The sequence below is a fragment of the Chelonoidis abingdonii genome, chromosome 1 (genome assembly GCF_003597395.2).
Source record: "Chelonoidis abingdonii isolate Lonesome George chromosome 1, CheloAbing_2.0, whole genome shotgun sequence".
Classification (NCBI taxonomy): Eukaryota; Metazoa; Chordata; order Testudines; family Testudinidae; genus Chelonoidis; species Chelonoidis abingdonii.
This window is the reverse complement of record NC_133769.1, coordinates 119,589,813-119,608,647: the sequence shown is the minus strand read 5'-3', so window position 1 is coordinate 119,608,647 and position 18,835 is coordinate 119,589,813. Positions and strand designations below refer to the sequence as shown.

Genomic DNA, 18,835 nt, shown 5'->3' with positions numbered 1-18,835 from the left:
CTATAAGCTGAAAGACCCTGTAATATTCCATCTTGAATTTACAGTGATTATCTTTACTCTTTCTTTCTTTTATTAAACGTTTTTCTCTTTAAGACCTGATTAATTTTTTCCCCTTGTTAAGGCTCAAAGGAACTGAGTCTGTACTCACCAGGGAAGTGGTGGGAGAAGGGAAAGAGGAGTGGGGGAGGAAAGGTGAATTTCCTCTGTGTTTTAGATTCACAGAGCTTGAATCTGTCTATCTCTCCAGGATAACCCAGGGAGGAAAAGCCTGGGAGTGGGGGAGAAGGGGGAGAAAAAAATCTGATTTCTCTGTGTTGTGATTCAAGGAGTTTGAAATATGGTGATCTCCTAGTGTACCCAGGGCGGGAAAGATCTGGGAGGAAGAAAGGAGGGGGAAGGGAAATGGTTTATTCCCCTTTGTTGTGAGACTCAAGGAATTTTGGTCTTGGGGTCCCCAGGGAAGGTTTTGGGGGGACCAGAGTGCCCCAAAACACTATATTTTTGGGTGGTGGCAGCTTATCAGATCTAAGTTGGTGATTAAGCTTAGAAGAATTCATGCTGGTACCCCATCTTTTGGACTCTAAGGTTCAGACTGGGGAAATATATCATGACAGGATTGCTGGAGGGATGTGTGTACTGTGATCGGGTATTGGGGGGCGCTAGCGGGATGTGTGTACTGGGAGCATAGGTGCTGGAACTAGGGGTGCTGGGGATGCTGCTGTGCCCCTTGGGTTGAAGGGGTTTCCACTATACACCAGGTTACAGTTTGGTTCAATGGCTCTCAGCACCCCCACTATACAAATTGTTCCAGCACCTCTGATTGGGAGGGGGTACTTGGGGTGTGTGGGAGGAGAGTTTTGGGTTTTGGTGGAGAGGTCTGTGCACTGGGAGTTATATGCTGGAGGGGGTATTTGGGGGGTACTAGAAGGGTGTGTGTACTGGAGGGGGTATTTGGGCACTGCTAGAGAGTGCACCTGTGGCCTCATGCTCGAGGTGGGGGACAGTGTTGCTCCCTGTCACAGTGGCAGTGTGGCTGGCGTAGGTTCAGGACATGGTGCCAGCTCTTAGTCAACACCTCCCTGCCTCTCCTCCTCCCCAGGGCTGGGAGCAGGGACCTGGGTGGGCAGGATCTGGCAGCTGCAGCTGCAGAGGAGGGACCAATCAGGGAGTGGAGACAGCTCTTTCTGAGCTTGCAACACCTGCTCCACAAAAATCCCAGACACTTTATCTTATTTGAAAAGTCCACCTAGTCAGAGGGCTGTGTGGGTCAAACCTTTAGCTCCTTACTCGATTGTTATTCAGTCCTTCAGGCAGAACTCTCATTAACTCAGATAATTACGGACCCTACACATTGACTCATTGTGCAGATTATCAGCATTCCAGTGGATTCAATTGTAATACTCTCTGGTGTATCAAATGTTACTGAAATCAATGGAGGTTGCACTGGTGTAAATTAGGGCAGAACTTTCCCCCTCACTTTAAGGTGATTAGTGACTAAAAGTATGATTCTAGTCTGAAAAGGGATTCTGTAAGCCGATGCGTTCGGGGCCCGTCCCCCTCAGGTGCGATGGGGAGCCAGGGCTCCTCCTTCCAGGCGGCCGGACGGCTCAGGCTCCGCTCCTGTACTCGAGGGCTGAGCAAATAAAAGTCTATAGGCCCTGGCCCTTAGGCAGGGCGGGCAGCAAACAGTCCAGGCTCAGCTTAGGAGCTGAGCAAACAAAGTCTATAGCCCAGCCCTCAGGCAGGGCAGGGCAGCAAACAGTCAGGCTCAGCTCAGGGGCTGAGCCAACAGTTCAGGGGGGCTCTGACCCTTTGGAGCAGGGCAGAGCAGCAAACAGTTCAGGGGGGCTCTGACCCTTTGGAGCCAGGCAGAGCAGCAAACAGTTCAGGGGGCTCTGACCCTTTGGAGCCGGGCAGAGCAGCAAACAGTTCAGGAGGGCTCTGACCCTTTGGAGCCGGGCAGAGCAGCAGACAAACTGTCGCTCTGGGTGAAGGGGGATACTGCCACCCGCTTACGGGTGGCAGGGGGAACGCAGGCCCACCTTGGAGCAGGCAGAGCAGCAAACAGTTCAGGGGGGGCTCTGACCCTTTGGAGCAGGGCAGAGCAGCAAACAGTTCAGGGGGGCTCTGACCCTTTGGAGCAGGGCAGAGCAGCAAACAGTTCAGGGGGCTCTGACCCTTTGGAGCAGGCAGAGCAGCAAACAACTGTAGCTCTGGGTGAAGGGGGATACTGCCACCCGGTTACGGGTGGCAGGGGGAACGCAGGCCCACCCACTCCTCTGTTCCAGCCCGGGGCCCTAGTAGCGGCTCTCGCCGCTAAGGCGGTCAGTGGCGATCCGCCCCGAAACACACTGACTGGGTGATCAGTAGGGATCGTGGCCGATACACACGACCATAGGCTCGGGGCCCTCTGCGGCCTGACTGTGGTCAGCTGCCCTCGGGCTACTTCCAATCCCCACTTCTCCCAGTACCTGTCCTTCCTCGGCATCCGTCGGCAGGTCCCAGACCATGGGTTCCTCGGAGACCTGGGAGGCAGGTGGGTCCGGTGGCTCCTCTGGATAGCCGGCACAGGGTCGCTGCAGCTGGAGGACCTCGGGGTATCTGGCGCGGGGCAGGTCGGTCCAACGCCCCTCAGGATAGTGGGCCCGGGGCAGCTCCAGCCAGCGCTCCTCTGAGTAGTGGGCCTGAGGTAGGCTGGGCTGAGCGGGAGCTCAGGCCTCCACGTCTGTCCTCCTCGGCGGCCGGCGCTGAACTGAGCTCTGAGCCCTGGCTGTTATACTTCCTGTCCCACCCCTTGACTTCCGGGGGGCGGGAACAGGCGGTAGTGGCTCCGCCCACGGGGGTGCCTGCTCTGGCTCATTCCCCTCAGGTGTGACGGGGAGCCAGGGCGCCTCCTTACAGATTCGATAAAAGTTATAGTGTGGTTCCATATTATTGTCTTTCAAGTGATTTCAGGGTTAATTGTGTTCAATTTACAACTAAAAAAAATGTATTTTCTGACTGCTAGGGCTGCAAAATTGACATTCAACCTGAGATGCAAGCTGTGTTCTTTTCTTCTTGTGTATCATCATCAGTAAAAGGGTTGTGAAAGCCAAGTTCTGGTCTCAGCGACACCTGTGCCATCCCATTATCTTTAATAGATCGGCCTATAGCCCTATAGAATTTAATAGGGATGAAAGTGTTGCCGACACAGAGGGTGCCCAAGGCAAGCAACAGTGGTTCGTTGCCCAGAGTGCGAAGTGCCAATAAACACACACCAGGGTGGAGAAGCAAGCAAAGTTTATTTGAAATCTCAAAGCAGTGCAAGGAGAAGAACGCCTCAAATCATGCACCCCTACACAAGCGGCTTTTCCCTTTTTATAAATTTTTTTTCTCTTTCTTCTTTCTTCCCCCTCCCTCCTCCTCCTCCTTCCTCCCCCTGTAGCAGTTACGTAAGCGCAGGTGCATTAAGTAATCTTGGCAGCAGCAGCTCATTAGTAAGTTTTCCTTCTGCAAGTTATCTTGTCCTTCTGCTAAAGGTGCACAGGCCTTATCACTACTGCTTTAGACCAGTTTGAATTGTGCTGCAACTGATAACTTACTGTTACACATTTAATTTCAAGCTGCTAGCTCTAGATCAGTGAAGTTCAACATGGGAGGCTTTGGTTCATGGGCTAGATTTATGCCTGTGACAACCAACACTCCCTCCTTGAGAATACCAACAAACTTTGGCTGAGTGTTCTCATACTTTGAGGAACAAAAAAGCGATTAACTCTAGGGAGCTGGGGGTCACCCCCCCTTTAATTGAGGGAGTATAGCGGATTCCGAGGAACGGGGTACAATTCTATGTAGGAGTGCTTTACAGCAGCAAACAAAAAGGAAGAGTATGATTACACACCACACAGCTGAGCAGGAGCAACAATGGCTCTCCCAGTCCCCCAGGTTGGGTAACCATTCCAGAGGGAATCAAATAAGTGGATTCCCTTTAGGCCTTCCACTGTCAAAAGCCTGTTTTGGCTGAACAGGATGTGCTTGTTAATGTCCGTGCATTTCTGGGAATAAGTACAGCATTCTAACCCATAACGGCACACGCCTGCCCTGGAAGCCACACTTCCACCAGGAAGTGTCCACATAATTCTCCATGATCAAGATAGAATGGTATTTCTGATGCGTACTGGTAGGGCAGTGGACCAAGTCTGGTACTTCAAGATCAATCCGAATGGCTCAGCTGGTCATTCAGAGGAAATTCCGAATTCCTAACATATATCCTCTGCAATGCTTCCACTCATGATGATCAATACATCTTTCCTTGGTGTAGTAACTAAATACTCTGTTATTTAAATATTCCAGGTACTATTCAAAGGATTGACATATAGCATAGAGAGGGGGGTTACATTATTAGTCACTGTCAGGACACAGGGCGCAGCTGTAGAATAAACCGCCCAAGCTCCAATCAGTACCACATTTCCCAAGCTGGGTCCCACAAATGTCCTCCGCCCAGTGTATAGTTCTTATGTTTCTTCACCAGGGTCAAGTTTTATATGTCCTTTCTAGATTAGGAATTCTGGACTTTGGCAATTCTGAGTGTTCCTTCTTCTTTCCGAACACGGTGTGCACTACAGGGGAGAGGTTTACCAGCACATCACCCTGTAAATGGTTTTGATTCTTTAGAAATTCAAAGGCATGCAGTAGATCTGTCGTGACAAGGGGGTTACTAGCACTTTCACTTTTGTACTTTTTCCCCTATGTCCAGAAGCACAGTGGAGCTAAAAGGAAAATAGGTAGCATCGGTAGGAGAAATGCTCCCGAGTGTGAGGGGTTTTTTGCAAGTGAGAATCATGGTCCAAGCAGTCAGCCTTTGCACTTCACAGCAGTGTTGGCAGATGCAGCAGGGCTTAATAGGGCCTTTCAGCATGGAGCAAAGCGTCTTCATTGGTGAGACTTTCATCAAATCAGTTCTGGTTCAGGAGTGGAGGGCTGCAGGGTTCTGGGTAGCGCTTACCTTACCTGTGAGAAAAGAAAACTTAACTCATTACATTAGTGTCTTGGGCAATAGTTTCTCAAACTTATGTGCGTGGCAAATAAGCCTTCCTTTTCCAATTGTTAGCAAGTTTAAACTGTGAGCAGTGTCTTGAATGAGTAGTGTCTTATCTATGACTGAGCTTGCTAGCTAATTTTTTTTTTCCGTAACTCATTCTGTTTTTTGTCCTTTTTCCTTCTTGGCTTCTTTTAACCTGAAAGGAACTTCACTTTCACTTATACAACCTTTTCTCCCAGCGATATGAACCATAACATTGTCATTATACAGTACATTAGTCTTATATTCATATAGTCACATACTACTTTACCTAAAAACCTTATTACAGCAACTTTGGAGCAACAAGCTTAGAACAAGCACACCCACTTGAGGAGTTCATTCAATCACTTAGTCCAATACTTTCCACATCCCCAGCCTGGCTAGAAATCTGAGGTATGCCAGAAAGTTCCGATGTACAATATGGGGTGGGTTAACTTTCATGCCTTGCTTTAATGACTGTCTTGGTATGCAAATTTTTACCAACAATTTTCATAACAATTGGCCATGAAGTTCTCTTTTTCTTACTTAAGGAAATGCATTAGACTTTAGTATTACATTCTCCTGAGTTATCACAAACCTTTGTATTCCAAGTTGAAAGACAAATATCTGCATTTTAATTTAACCTTTTGTTGATTTAAACTAGACTATTCTATAAAAATATAATACAACAAATTCCGGCCACAAGACAAACACACAAGCAGAACACAGAACACCTCAAAACATTTTCTATTGTGCAGTAAAGCATGGTAGATTGAATGATGTTAGCTGCGGATCAGTTTTCTCTGTTATCTGAAGACAAAAAAAACAAGAGGTCACGCCATTCTGGGCGAACATATCGTCTAAAATAGAACAAAAACCCTTGTTGACTTCAGGCAAAAGAGGAATACCCATATTTTCTTGGTATTTTTCATAGGCACCCAGGTTTCAATTACATAAACCTGTTATATGTTCTTCTTAGCATTAACTATAATTGTTCATAGCCAAACAAATGAATTGCAATCAATAATTCTTGTGCTGAATTTATTTACAAACATTTCACAGACACCAAGAACTTCTTCTTTAAGCAGTTTTAACAAGTCAACTGCTGTTCCTCCAGCAATACAGATTAATTCTATCTCCTTAAATCACTTGCTGCCCCAAACAGTCCTATTTTATCACCTAATACCATTCAAGTAACGTCTGGGTATTTGAAATCCCCATGGCTACACTTACTGACTCTCTCTTCACTACAACCCTTAAGGTCTCCATCTGTTTTTCCCATCTTTTGTCTGTTGTGCCTGCCTGGCCGGATCCTGCTGTTTCTTGCGAATGAACGTCCTTCTGGCACAACTTGTTCACTACCAGTTTAGCTAGGAGGGTGGGCTTTTAACTACGCCCCACTCTTCTGGTCCTTTCACTTCCATTCTACTCCAAGACTACCCAAGTCCTCCTCGTGCGGCCGTGTCACCTGGACAAAAACACATGGTGCATTGGCAAAGGCATTTTTACTTAACATAATCCAACTCCTTTAGAGGTTTAACCAGAGACCCATCATCCGTCTGCTGACACTTAAACAGAAAAGGATCAGCCCAGATTACAGAGAGCAATAGTCCGAACACAGCATAGCCAGCTTTTCCCATTCTATACGCTTGACGCGTCTACAGGGATGGGAAGAAGGATCTCAATTGAGCTCGAGAGCTCCTTGCACCATGGGCTTTCACTCGAGGAATACAAACGAGAAGTTCAGTCCCACATCTTTAACGCCCAAGACGAACAGAAAGAAAACAACAGTAACGCGGTTAAACAGACAGACCACAACAGATAGCGTTTCCTTATCCATTAGGGCTCACTTTTACTCATGCGTTCTCACATATAAAACCAACCATACAAGCAAGCTAACTAAATAACAAGGTGTAAAACAAAAGATGGTGTGAATTCTGCAGGGCTCCCTCCCCTTCTATTGCTCACTCAACTGTGACAATTTCTGTACCAGTCTATCCTGTCAGGTGGATCAGGCGACAACTACAGGACATTGAGGGGAGATAAAAAAAAACACCAATAACTGAATTTTAAGCTCCATTTAAATTAATAAACAACACGGAGAGTGTTTGGAAGCCCCACATCACTCAGAAAAAACATTAATGCCTCAGCCCGAAAGCCCCTTTCAACTCACACACGTAATCCATGACTGCACTTCTGTGTTATGTTCAAGAGAGGGGGAGAGGTGGACGGGGAGATTATCCTGTGATCAGCTTGTCCATGAATTTCCAACATGCTTTCGCTCATTGGGAGGGTGGTTCTTCTACACCTGGAATCTCACTTGGTGCATCTCTTCAGAGATTCCAGTCCAGGTGGCTGCCTGTGGGCTTCTTTGGTGTCACCAAGCCAATGGTCCGGGTGCAAAAGGCACACGTTGGATCTTACTGGACATTAACTTTGCAAAGTAATCTCAGTCTGTACTTACATTGCCTTGGTTCGCCCTCTGTCATTCTTTTTCACTGCCAGCTGGGCCGAAAGCCAGTCTTTTCTTTGTACTTAGCATAGTCTGCATTGATCTTTGACTTGAACGCAAGCAACTTTCTTTTTTCCCTGGGCAGCTAATTTTCAAATTAACCCTACTGATCCGTTCTTCCTCAATAGACAAATATTGCTCAGCGCTGTGTCAAGGTCCTCTTGATGTATGATTTATCTTAGATTGAAGTACTTCTAGGGGTCATTGTTTAGATGATTCACGCGTTAAATATTCTAATTCTCTAAATACTGCAGGTTGATGAAATCCATAATGTACGTACATGTAATTGTGGGGATACCTTAGGGGTGAGGTGGAATGTTTAGACTGTCCTCCTCTCATTTGTCCATCTTACACACAGGGAGGGTGCCTCGTCCATGCTAGAGCACATAACTAAGGATTTTTCCCTACAGGGGTATCACAAGGAAAGCATGTATTGCGGGGGTAACCTTAGAGGGGTAGGTGGAATGTCAGATGTCCTCCCACCATTTTCGACTCACAACAGGGAAGTGCCCTGTCCACGCTAGTGGCGTCATAAACTAAGATTTTTTTCCTACAGGTACTCAACCAGAGAGGCTAACGAGGATGGCCAACCTCGTACAACCCTTCAGTCAAAGAGTATCGCTGAGTCTCTGGGAGATGGGCCATGTACTCTGATTGCTCCAGTGAGATGATCAGGACTGTCATAGCCCACAGGAAGAGGAAGGAAGGAAGGGAAGATGGTATCAACCACTTCTAGACCAGGTAGTTCCTCTCACGGACGATGCAGGCCGAGTCAGTCCACATGGGTAGACACCTCCAAAGATCCTTAGTTATTTACTTGGCTTGCATTCGAGTAGTCCTGTCAGAGCTTTTTGCTTACGAGGGTACTTCTGGCGTCTTCGGTATACAAGTCGCTCACAAACCTGGCCCATACCATTCTGCTCTGATCTTGTTTTTAGCTACAACAGAAGAGAGAGTGCACTAGGACATAGGGTCTTCTTTCTAAAACAGGTCCCTGTTGTCCGTGCACTACTACCTGCTTTTGAATCCTTGCATCCAACCAGAACAGGGGGAAGAAGGAGCTATGGTGGGTGATTTTTAACAAGAGGTCTGCCTACAAACAGTCTTCAGAAGCTACCCGTTCGCTTACAACAAGGAGTAATTGAGGAGTGCACTGTATTTCCTGATCCTTCGGTGGCCACTTCCTGACCCTCTAATTAGTACTGAGGCAGCCTACGTAAAAACTTTGTAACTAATTTTGGTCATTGGATCCGATCAAAACACCTTCCAGTTTTCTAGAAGCATTCTAAGGGGTACTTCGTGCCTTCCCTCATCTCTGTCCCTGCCCCATGCCGCAGGAAAGACACTGGGCGTCCCCAGGTCTAACAGAGAAAGTCCAGACACCAGCCTGTTCCTACCTTATCCAAGGGCGGTCTCTCACCGTGCGCTCAACTGCTTCTCCACTACTCGAGTGCGTTGCACTGTTGTCCTCTGGAGTCGCTCATACAGTCTTTGGAGCCCGTGAAGTCACCGGTGTGCATTGGCGCGGGGTGTCGCCGCAATCCGTTGCCCACAGGAGGGATCGGGCAATTTAGGCTTGAGCCCACCATCGCCCAAGCATGTTGCCGACACGAGGGTGTCCAAGGCAAGCAAGCAGTGGTTCGTTGCCAAGTGCGAAGCGCCACTAAACACACACCAGGGTGGAGAAGCAAGCAAAGTTTATTTGAGATCTCAAAGCGGTGCAAGGAGACGAACGCGCTCAAATCATGCACCCAAACAGGCGGCTTTTCCTTTTTTATAAGTTTTTTTTCTCCTTCTCCTTCTCACCCTCCCTCCTCCTTCTCCTCCTCCCTCTGTAGGCAGTTACGTAAGCGGCGGTGCATTAAGTAATCTTGGCAGCGGCAGTCGTATAAGTTTTCCTTCTGCAAGTTATCTTGTTCTTCTGCTAAAGATGCACAGGCCTTATCACTACTGCTTTAGACCAGTTTGAGCTGTGCTGCAGCTGATAACTTACTGTTACACATTTAATTTCACAGCTGCTAGCTTTCTAGATCAAGTAGAGTTCAACATGGAGGAGCTTTGGTTCACTGAGGCCTAGATTTATGCCTAGTGACACCAACAAAAGTAATAAGATTTTATAGCAATTGAATAGTGTTCTTTAAATGGTGTCTAAAAGCTTATTGAATGTAATAGAAATTGATCACTTTTCTGAAGAATTTTTAAATCAATGTGAGATTTTATTTGAGGATTACATCTGTTCTATAGAATCTGTAGATTGGTTTAAAAATTCTGTAGAACTATGATCATTGTCTATTAAATTATATAGGACTTTTCCATGATGGAAAATTTACTTTTTTCACTAAAGTAAGCAGAGGTGAGTGTGAATACATACAGAGAAAGTGTCTGAGTAAGAAGGTGACATTTTTGCAGTCTCTTTTCATACTGGAACCACACTTTAAAATATCGTCCCTGAGCCAGACATATTGAGACTTTTTCTTCTTTCTGTTTTTAATTCATAGGTTCCAAAAAGTAAGTGTGAGGAGGCTGTAAAGGTGGCTATTGAAGTTGGCTACCGCCATATAGATGGAGCCTATCTCTATGAGAATGAGAAGGAGATTGGGCAAGCCATTCGAGAGAAGATTGCAGATGGAACAGTCAAAAGAGAAGACATATTTTACACAGGAAAGGTAAGTGTGTTTTGTTCTAAATCCCATCACTTGTTCTCTTGCTTCTTTATGTGCTGCTTTTCAGCAGCAAGAAAACAGTGACTTCAGTGAGGGTGTAAGTACAAGTTGTAGCAGGCTGACAGGATTTCCCTCAAACACTCCACCTGTTACCAGGCGCTAATCCTGTGGGGGAAAAGATTATATGCACTAGTACCAGCTGGAGTTTTAGCAGGCCTGGTGCCTAGTTACAGTTACCAAATAAAAACTACATTGAACTGAAGTTAAGGGTGAGTATGTGTTAGTAACCTAAGGCTAAAAGTATTACAGGGATGCACCCAAACCAATCATTACAGACCAGGTGATAGAGATTTAAGGTTATACTTGAAAGAAATCCAAATATGTTAAACTATAGAAATACACAGGTTAGGCACCTAAATGATCTTAACTCCTCCAACTGTAACTATGTATGCAATAGCCATATAATTACCTTTGGTGCATTATTTGTGGTCCCAGACTGGGATAAATTGATTTTTGAAAGACACATTAGTTGTTTCCATTTTCTACCTTCATGGTGCCCCTACAAGACAGAGTCCCTGTATGAATGTTCACTTTTTAATGCTGCAAGGTATGATGATGCAACATTAATTAAATGCCGGGCACCCTTAGACTTTGTATATTATTAAAATTAAAATTTGGATAAAATAATGCATAATATACTGTATATACACTGACATTTCATGCTTGAGATATAGCAGAATAAACTTACTTAGGGAATCAGCCTTGTGAACATACAATTCTGATGGCAATTGTTCTCTTTTCACTTTCTACAGCTTTGGAGCACCTTTAACACTCCTGAGATGGTCCCTTCAGCCCTGGAAAAGTCACTGAAGAGCCTGCAGTTTGACTACATTGATCTCTATATTATTCATACACCCCTATCTTTAAAGGTAAAAAAAAGTTCTGTCTGAACAGAGGAGAATCTTGTCCCCACAGTTCCCCTTTTGCTTTAAGATAGACTGTAAGTTAATTGCTTGATTCAGAGACATTGCTGTAAGGAACCAGGGGCTTTACAATATCAAACAATTTCCCTATGTATATTTCTTCCAGATCAGATGTAAAATGGGCTTTCATTTATGTTAGGGATGCAGAGGTAATCAAGAGAACTGAGGGACTGAACATCCATCAGGTTTCAGAAAGAACCTTGCACTTAAATATAAAAGTTAAATGTGCTGTGAATACTGAGTTACTGACATGTCACAATAGCTTAATATATTTCCAGAATTTCTCCAGAAAGCAATTCACGTCAAGTGCCATACCGAAGGGGAGGTTTATCTGATTACATTGTTTCTTTTGTTTTTAAGCCTGGAGATGATTTATTCCCAGTGGATGGAAATGGAAAATTGATTTTTGATAATGTAGACCTGTGTGCCACTTGGAAGGTGAGTATCATGTACAAATATAACATGAAAACACCTTTGCAACACTGTCATGAAAACTTACCAGACCAAGCACAAAATCTACATACCCATGATTGTATGAAAAAAAAACAAAAATCAGATCTATATTTCAAGGAATAAGCCAAATTCTAAGAGGGGTTTAGGCAGAAACTTTTCTTGGAGGTGGGTTATTTCATAGCTGTCCAATTGTGGATTTCTTGTATCTTCCTCTAAAGCAGCTGGTAGAGGTCACTCTTGGAACAGGACATAATGGCCCACTGGTTTGCTCCAGTATAGCAGTTCCTATGATCCTACTCACCTGCAGAAAAATGTTACTCATCTGGGAGAATGGGCACATGGAATATTGTAAAGCAGGGGCAGGCAATAGGCGGGCCATGGGCCAAAACCAGGCCCCCAGACGCTTTTGAACAGACCCTGAAATCTTTTTATTTATTTATTATCATTGTTGTTATTGCAAAGTGAAATATGTTTCTCTGGAGTCTGGATCTTGCCTATACCTTGACCAAGAAATTTGAACCGTGACAAAAAATAATTGACTACCCCTTTTGTAAGGCTATGTTAAGATACAAGGCAGTTCTTTCCGTATCAGCGGGTAGCGGTTGATTTCTCGGGGATCGATATATCGATCCCTGAAAGCGCTCCCGTCGACTTTGGGACTCCACCAGCCTGAACAGCGGTAGCGGAGTCGACAGGGGGAGCTGCAGATGTCGATCCCGTGCCGTGAGGACGACAGGTAAATCAGTCTAAGATACTTCGACTTCAACTACACTATTCACATAGCTCAAGTTGCGTATCTTAGATCGATTTCTGCCCCCTCAGTGTAGACCAGCCCTCTGGTGTGTTGTGAGAATCCCTCCTGATGCTGTTTTTCTAAAAGAAACAAAGAGCTTCTCTAAACACAAATGTTACTGTGTCTCTCCCTTCTGGGGGAAAGAAGCTATGCCAGTGTTAAGCACCCTTACATCAGTATAACAGCATCGACACCTGGGGTTTACTGGTACAAATGTTTTGATTTAAAACAAAACAAAAAAAAACAAAAAACAGCTAACTGACATAGTTATACCTGGCACAAAAAGTTACATGGTCTCAGGCTGCCATGGAAACCTCTTGGAGGAATGGAGGGGAGAGGGGCGAAAGAAAATGGATGAAGAATCAACCTAGATTTTATTAGCTTTTTTCTCTACTATTTCTTTGTACCTGTTTTCTTGCTGTAAAGAGGGCATGCACACCACCTATACATTAGGGAGTTCAATTCTCAGCCCTTTCCCAGCTACTTTCCATTGTTCAGGCAAACCACAGTTCATCAAAACTCACGTTGTCGTCACATGAGAGGCCTAGGACTAGACCTAGGTAAATGACTGATCTTTCAATTTGCAAAATTAAAAAAAAAAGAAAAAGAAATGGTTCCAGTTGAACTGAATCTGAAGCTTTCCAGAACTTTCTGTGAATTGAAAAAATCCGTTTTGGTCTGTTCCAGAATGGGGATTCTCCCTCGGACTCCCACATCCCTGATGAGTTCTCTAACCACTGGGCTAAACTTTATTAAGGGGGTGGCTGCTAGGGTTAACACCTGACAGGTGTTTGGCTAACCTGGCCAGTTTTTTTATGGATTTGCCAGTAGCCAGAAAAAATATTTAATCTGCCAGGTTTTTTTACATGGGTCTAAAGATTTGCATTATCATCACAATACACTGGAATATCTAGTGTTAAAAATTTCTGCGTCCAGCTAAAAATGCTTCAGTGTTCCCACTTGCACAGTTTAATCAATAAGAGATCAAAACTGTCGAAAATACAACAGCTATCTGCCCAGTGCCCATCACCACACAAGCGCAGTGCATGTATGTGCGAGAGAGGGTTTCAGTCACGAAAGAGTGAGGAGACATGCAAAGTTATCAATCTCATCTATATGTATTATCTCTCTAGATAGTATGAGTGGCTGTTTGGAGGAGTTGCAAAGCTGCTTTGGGGGCTAGGGGTGTTGTGCTGGGTTTTTTGCATTTCTAAGGTAGTAACCCTAATGGCTGCACCATCATAATCACCAATTCCTTCTCCTCATCTGCCCATTTTATGAATTGCCAAAAGTATTTATGTCCAACTCTTGAATAGTTTTGGGTCGATTGAAACCACATTTTTTGTCGAGTAAACTATTTGTCTGAAAAATGTCTCTCAGCACTATCCAGGACTGATGATACAAGGGGGTTCTAGGTCAGAATGAAGGTGCCCAGTTTTCCCAAGTCTCACAGTTTTACTGTGAGTCTTGTGATATTTGCTATTTTTCTTAAAGCACAACTCCTGGAATGCTGTTATTATTGCGAATCTCAGCTTTCATTTAAACAAAACAAGTAACTTTCTAGACTTCCATGGGTTTGGAAAGAAGCTTCTAAACATGACTCAGGTAAATCTTAAAGGTTCAAAAACCAGAAGGTAAAGAAAAAGAGCCCCTCCTTTTTTAAATCTCATGTTTTTTTAACCAGTTTCATGATATTTTAGGGTCTGATTCAGGCTTTTTGAACACTTGGGGTTGGCAATACTGAGTGCACTAATAGATCTCTGTAGGGAAGTAACGCAATGACAGCAAAAGACGAAAACAGTCTCTAGTATATGCTAGTAGGCACCAGTCCTGCAAGCTGCATTGTGCAGACACCAGTGCTATAGGCACTGGTCAGGGCCGGCACCAGGGTTTTTGCCGCCCCAAGCAGCAAGGAAAAAAAAAAGCCACGATCGCAATCGGTGGCAGCTCTACCGCTCCGCTTTCTTCTTCGGTGGCAAATCTGTGGCAGGTCCTTCCCTCTGAGAGGGACTGAGAGACCCGCCGCTGAAGAGCCCGACGTGCTGCCCCTTCCCCTTGGCCGCCCCAAGCACCTCCTTGCTGAGCTGGTGCCTGGATCCTGCCCTGGCACCAGTGACAATGGATCTGACTATATTTTCTTTCCCAGGCCATGGAGGCATGTAAAGATGCAGGCTTGGTGAAGTCCATTGGACTGTCCAACTTCAATCGCAGACAGCTGGAGATGATCCTGAACAAACCTGGACTCAAGTACAAACCTGTCTGCAACCAGGTAACACTCTGAGCTTTGGCTAAAATGAAGGCCCAGAAAGGTTCATTGTGATTCCATAAAGAGAACTTAAAAACAAGAGTCATGCAGCAGAGCCTGGGAGAGAGAGAAGGGCTAGAAGGCAACCCAAGCCAAGTGAGGCAAAGCCAGGTCACTCTGCACTTTGCTGTGCTTCTCCTTTCTCCTGGAAACACTGATTCAGCTAGAAAAGAAATTCCTTAGAAATCAGACTGTATTTTAAGGGAAAGTATAAGAAAATCTACTCCTGTCTTGGTGGCTTTCTCCTCTGGAAAATACTTATGCTCTTGTGAGGCTTCCAATATTAAGTGTGCAATTATATTTCAACTGCTTAACTGCAGGCACATTTCTTTTCGACTACAGCAGTACCCTTTTAAATACCGAGCTGATTTGCAGGTGCAGCCAGGTATTTAGATTTCTCAGTACGTGCAGTTACAGGCACCAATAAATGTGCCTGCCTTTAACTACAGACACAGCACTGGAGGCCATTTTTTACATGTAGGATAGAGATAATGATGATATTAGATGATCAGAAGTATTTGAGTTTTTACCCTTCGGGCCCAGATATATTTTATAGATTGGCCTTTAGGTAAGGAGTCAGGTATGTCCTTGTAACATTAATATTTAAAGTTTGCAAGGTCACCTAAAGGATTGTATTTTATTTCAAAGGAAATTATTTAATAGTTTAATATGATTTATCTTCTTAAAGTAGAAATGCACCTAGATGCTCTGGTGAAAGGCATATTATAAACACCTAGATAAATGAAGCCGGTGATAATAGATAATTGGGAGGGGAGTTGCGTGACTGTCACTGTTTGTACAATCGGTAATCTCCATTTTTCTGATGCTTCAGGTTGAATGTCATCCTTACCTCAACCAAAGGAAATTGCTGGAATTCTGCAAATCCAAAAATATTGTCCTGGTGGCTTTTAGTGCCTTGGGATCTCACAGAGATGAGAGATGGTGAGGAAAGAAGCTAGCTGTAGAGTCTCATTACTGAAAGATTGCATTTGATTCTCCACTGCCTTGATCTTGTGTGGTCATTTACATGGGTGGAAAGTGAGTACAGCATGCTACCAAATTGGCATGGCTGTGTTTTGTGCCTATTTGGTACAGATATAAATGACCACACAAGGAGACAGGCAGTGGAGAATGAGGCCCAATATGTTTGCTAAATATCTGATGATAAATGAGTATTGCCTCCAACAGGCTCAGCTCTCACTGAGCCTGAGATCAGATACGCTCACTCTGTGTCTGTATTTCCTTGCAGGGTGGATCAAAGCTCTCCACTTCTGCTGGAGGATCCAATACTGAACGCTCTGGCCAAAAAATACAACCGAAGCCCAGCTCTAGTAGCCCTGCGCTACCAGCTGCAGCGTGGTGTGGTAGTCCTTGCCAAGAGCTTCACCAGAAAGCATATTGAAGACAACTTTAAAGTAAAGCAGTGGAAAGGAGAAATATCATTAGAAACGCTCAGAAGTTTGCAAATAGTGGATGTAAAATACCACTGATAGCTCCTGCCCTACATGGACATGGCACCTCAAGTTGAGGACTGACGGCACTAGGGTGACTAGACAGCAAATGTAAAAAATTGGGACAGGAGGTGGGGGGTAATAAGAGTCTATATAAGAAAAAGACCCAAAAAACAGGACTGTCCCTATAAAATCAGGACATCTGGTCACCCTAGACGGCACCTCCATGCACCTTCCACCTGCATATAGCCAAGCTCCTTAGGACAGGGACTGTCATTTGCCCTGTGTTTCTACAGTCCCTTGCATAATTCGAGCCCAGGTTGGTTAAGGCTACTAGGTCCTACTGCAATATAAAGGTTGCATAGTTATAAAGGGACATTTCAGAGAGATTTGTCAGCAAAGACCAAAGTGTTATGCTGTAAGTGTTTCTCATTATCAAGTGAAGCTATAAGCAACTCAGATTAATTCATGCAGAGAAGTTTTGTTCAGAATTTCTCTGCTAATCTAGAGCCAAATTCTGAGGTCTTTACTCAGTTTCTGCTCAGTTGCTCAGTTTGTACTTAATCCTGACTTGGGCAAAACTCACATAGTCCTCAATAAGTAATGATTGGGTGAGGACTTCAGTATCTGGCCTTTGATACACATGCAGCAGCAATGTGCTGGGCCCATAACCCAGAGGTTAGTGGGTTAAAATCATCCTCTACTAGATTGCATTTGGGAGAGGGAGGTTGGTGCAGTAATTGGGGCACTGGACTAGGCTGTGGAAATCCCAGGTTCCATTCCCTACTCTGCCATGGACTTCCTGTGTGACCTTTGGCAAGTCAGTTACTCTCTCTCTGCCTGAGTGTTGTTTTCCATTACAAATGGGGATGACGAAAGAGATGCTTCCCTACCTCCTAGAGGTGTTGTGAGTATAAACACAATAAAGATTGGGAAGTGCTTTGAAATCTACTGATGAAAAATGCCATATAAGAAATAGATATTATTTTTTCAGTGACCGACACTCAAAATGACTAGCATGTTAGAACGAATGAAATCAATTCCTGCTTTATGAAGGGCCAATTTGGTCCATCCCATAGGCAAATCTGATGATTAGCATTTTTTTCTCTGACAGGTGTTTGACTTCCAGTTGACAGAGGAGGACATGAAAGCCATTGATAGCCTGAACCAAAACCTTCGCTATGACCCGTGTCAAGAGTGAGTTGCAGTACTTGGGTTTTAAGAATTTTTAAGTGTGTAGAAATCAACTGTGGGCAATACAGCCTGACAAAAGACAGATTGTGCTAGTCTCGCAGCACAGTCAGGTTTGATACCTTCCTGTAGAACCTGCAATGCAGCAGGCAGTGGAAATTTGGAATCTAAGGCTCACCGTCAGTTCTTTGCTCTCTAGACAGCACAGACTAGAAAGTTCTTGGAGTGGCTCTCAGTAATTGCTTTGGATGCTGAAAAGATCTTGCTGGCAAGAAGCTTTTCCTGGCAATCAGACCTGTCTCAATCATCCTATTAATTCCAGTTATATCCTCTTATACGGACAGTGAATAATCATTGATGATTATCATGTGTTGCATAATTTGCATAATACAAATATGGAAGCCACATCTTACCTGCTTGCAGTTTGCATGGGAATATTTCATGGAAATTAAACAGCTGTTATCTGCATTTTGTTTTTTAGATATTTGGACCATCCTGAGTATCCATTTGCTGATGACTATTAAAGAGGATTCATTTGCAATTCCTATGTTGTTAGCAAATAGTAATAATGATCTATACCTAAGGCCAATTCTAGAGGAAAAATACCATTTATAACACCGTTTCCACCAACTTGTCTACTGTGTAATTTAACCTAGAGAGTAAGCAGCTAAATCTCATCCTTACAATGACTTGTCTTCTTTCTTTTGATAATGTTGAGGGGGGAAAGGCATGTTTTGTATATAATCAGTTCCTGCCCCTGATCTTTCATAAATATTTTGTCTTCATTCTGAGCTGCTAGAACTTAATCCCTGGGAATGCACTGTGCCTCTTGAAAATCTCAGCCAAGCTTGTGTGTAAAAAATATAGTGACTAACCAAACATTAGGTGGTGGTATAGCCTTGTTCATTCCAGGATTTTAAGTAGACAAGTGGGGTGAGGTATTATCTTTTGTTGGATCAGTTTCTGTAAGCCAATGAGGCAAGTTTTTGAGTTACACACAGCCTACATGACCTGAAGGAGAGCTCTGTGTAAGCTTCTCTATCACCAACAGAAGTTGGTCCTATAAAAGATATTACCTCACACACCCCCACCTTGTCTTTCAAACATCAGGTACTCATAGACTCATTGACTTTAGGGTCAGAGGGGACCAATATGATCATCTAGTCTGACCTCCTACACAAGCAGGCCACAGAATCCTACCCATCCACTTCTATAACAAACCCCTAACCTATGTCTGAGTTACTGAAGTCTTCAAATTGTGGTTTGAAGACCTCAAGCTGCAGAGAATCCACCAGCAAGTGACCCATGCCCCACGCTGCAGAGGAAGGCGAAAAACCTCCAGGGCCTCTGCCAATCTCATTTATAGCTTAATCCTGGCGCACTCCCATGGGAGTGGAGGATGCTCAGGTTTGGTGTCAGCTAGCATCTCAGTACTATCACTGAGCTCAT

General features: G+C 44.4%; 1 protein-coding gene across 4 annotated transcripts in view; it reads left to right on the top strand.

The window, feature by feature from the left end:
• The window catches only part of LOC116815619 (aldo-keto reductase family 1 member C1-like), a 76,625-nt gene extending 58,127 nt beyond the window's left edge, over window positions 1-18,498 (top strand). For 2 of the 4 annotated variants that reach the window (XM_075069625.1, XM_032764121.2), the window contains exons 2-9: window positions 10,046-10,213; window positions 11,023-11,139; window positions 11,554-11,631; window positions 14,586-14,708; window positions 15,577-15,686; window positions 15,994-16,159; window positions 17,310-17,392; window positions 17,868-18,498. In XM_075069625.1, the coding sequence (XP_074925726.1) occupies window positions 10,046-10,213; window positions 11,023-11,139; window positions 11,554-11,631; window positions 14,586-14,708; window positions 15,577-15,686; window positions 15,994-16,159; window positions 17,310-17,392; window positions 17,868-17,910 (888 nt within the window). In that variant the 3' untranslated portion in view covers window positions 17,911-18,498. The remainder of the gene's footprint in view (window positions 1-10,045; window positions 10,214-11,022; window positions 11,140-11,553; window positions 11,632-14,585; window positions 14,709-15,576; window positions 15,687-15,993; window positions 16,160-17,309; window positions 17,393-17,867) is intronic. The other 2 variants (XM_032764122.2, XM_075069620.1) reach the window with 2 other exon arrangements.
• Window positions 18,499-18,835: the final 337 nt, after the last annotated feature.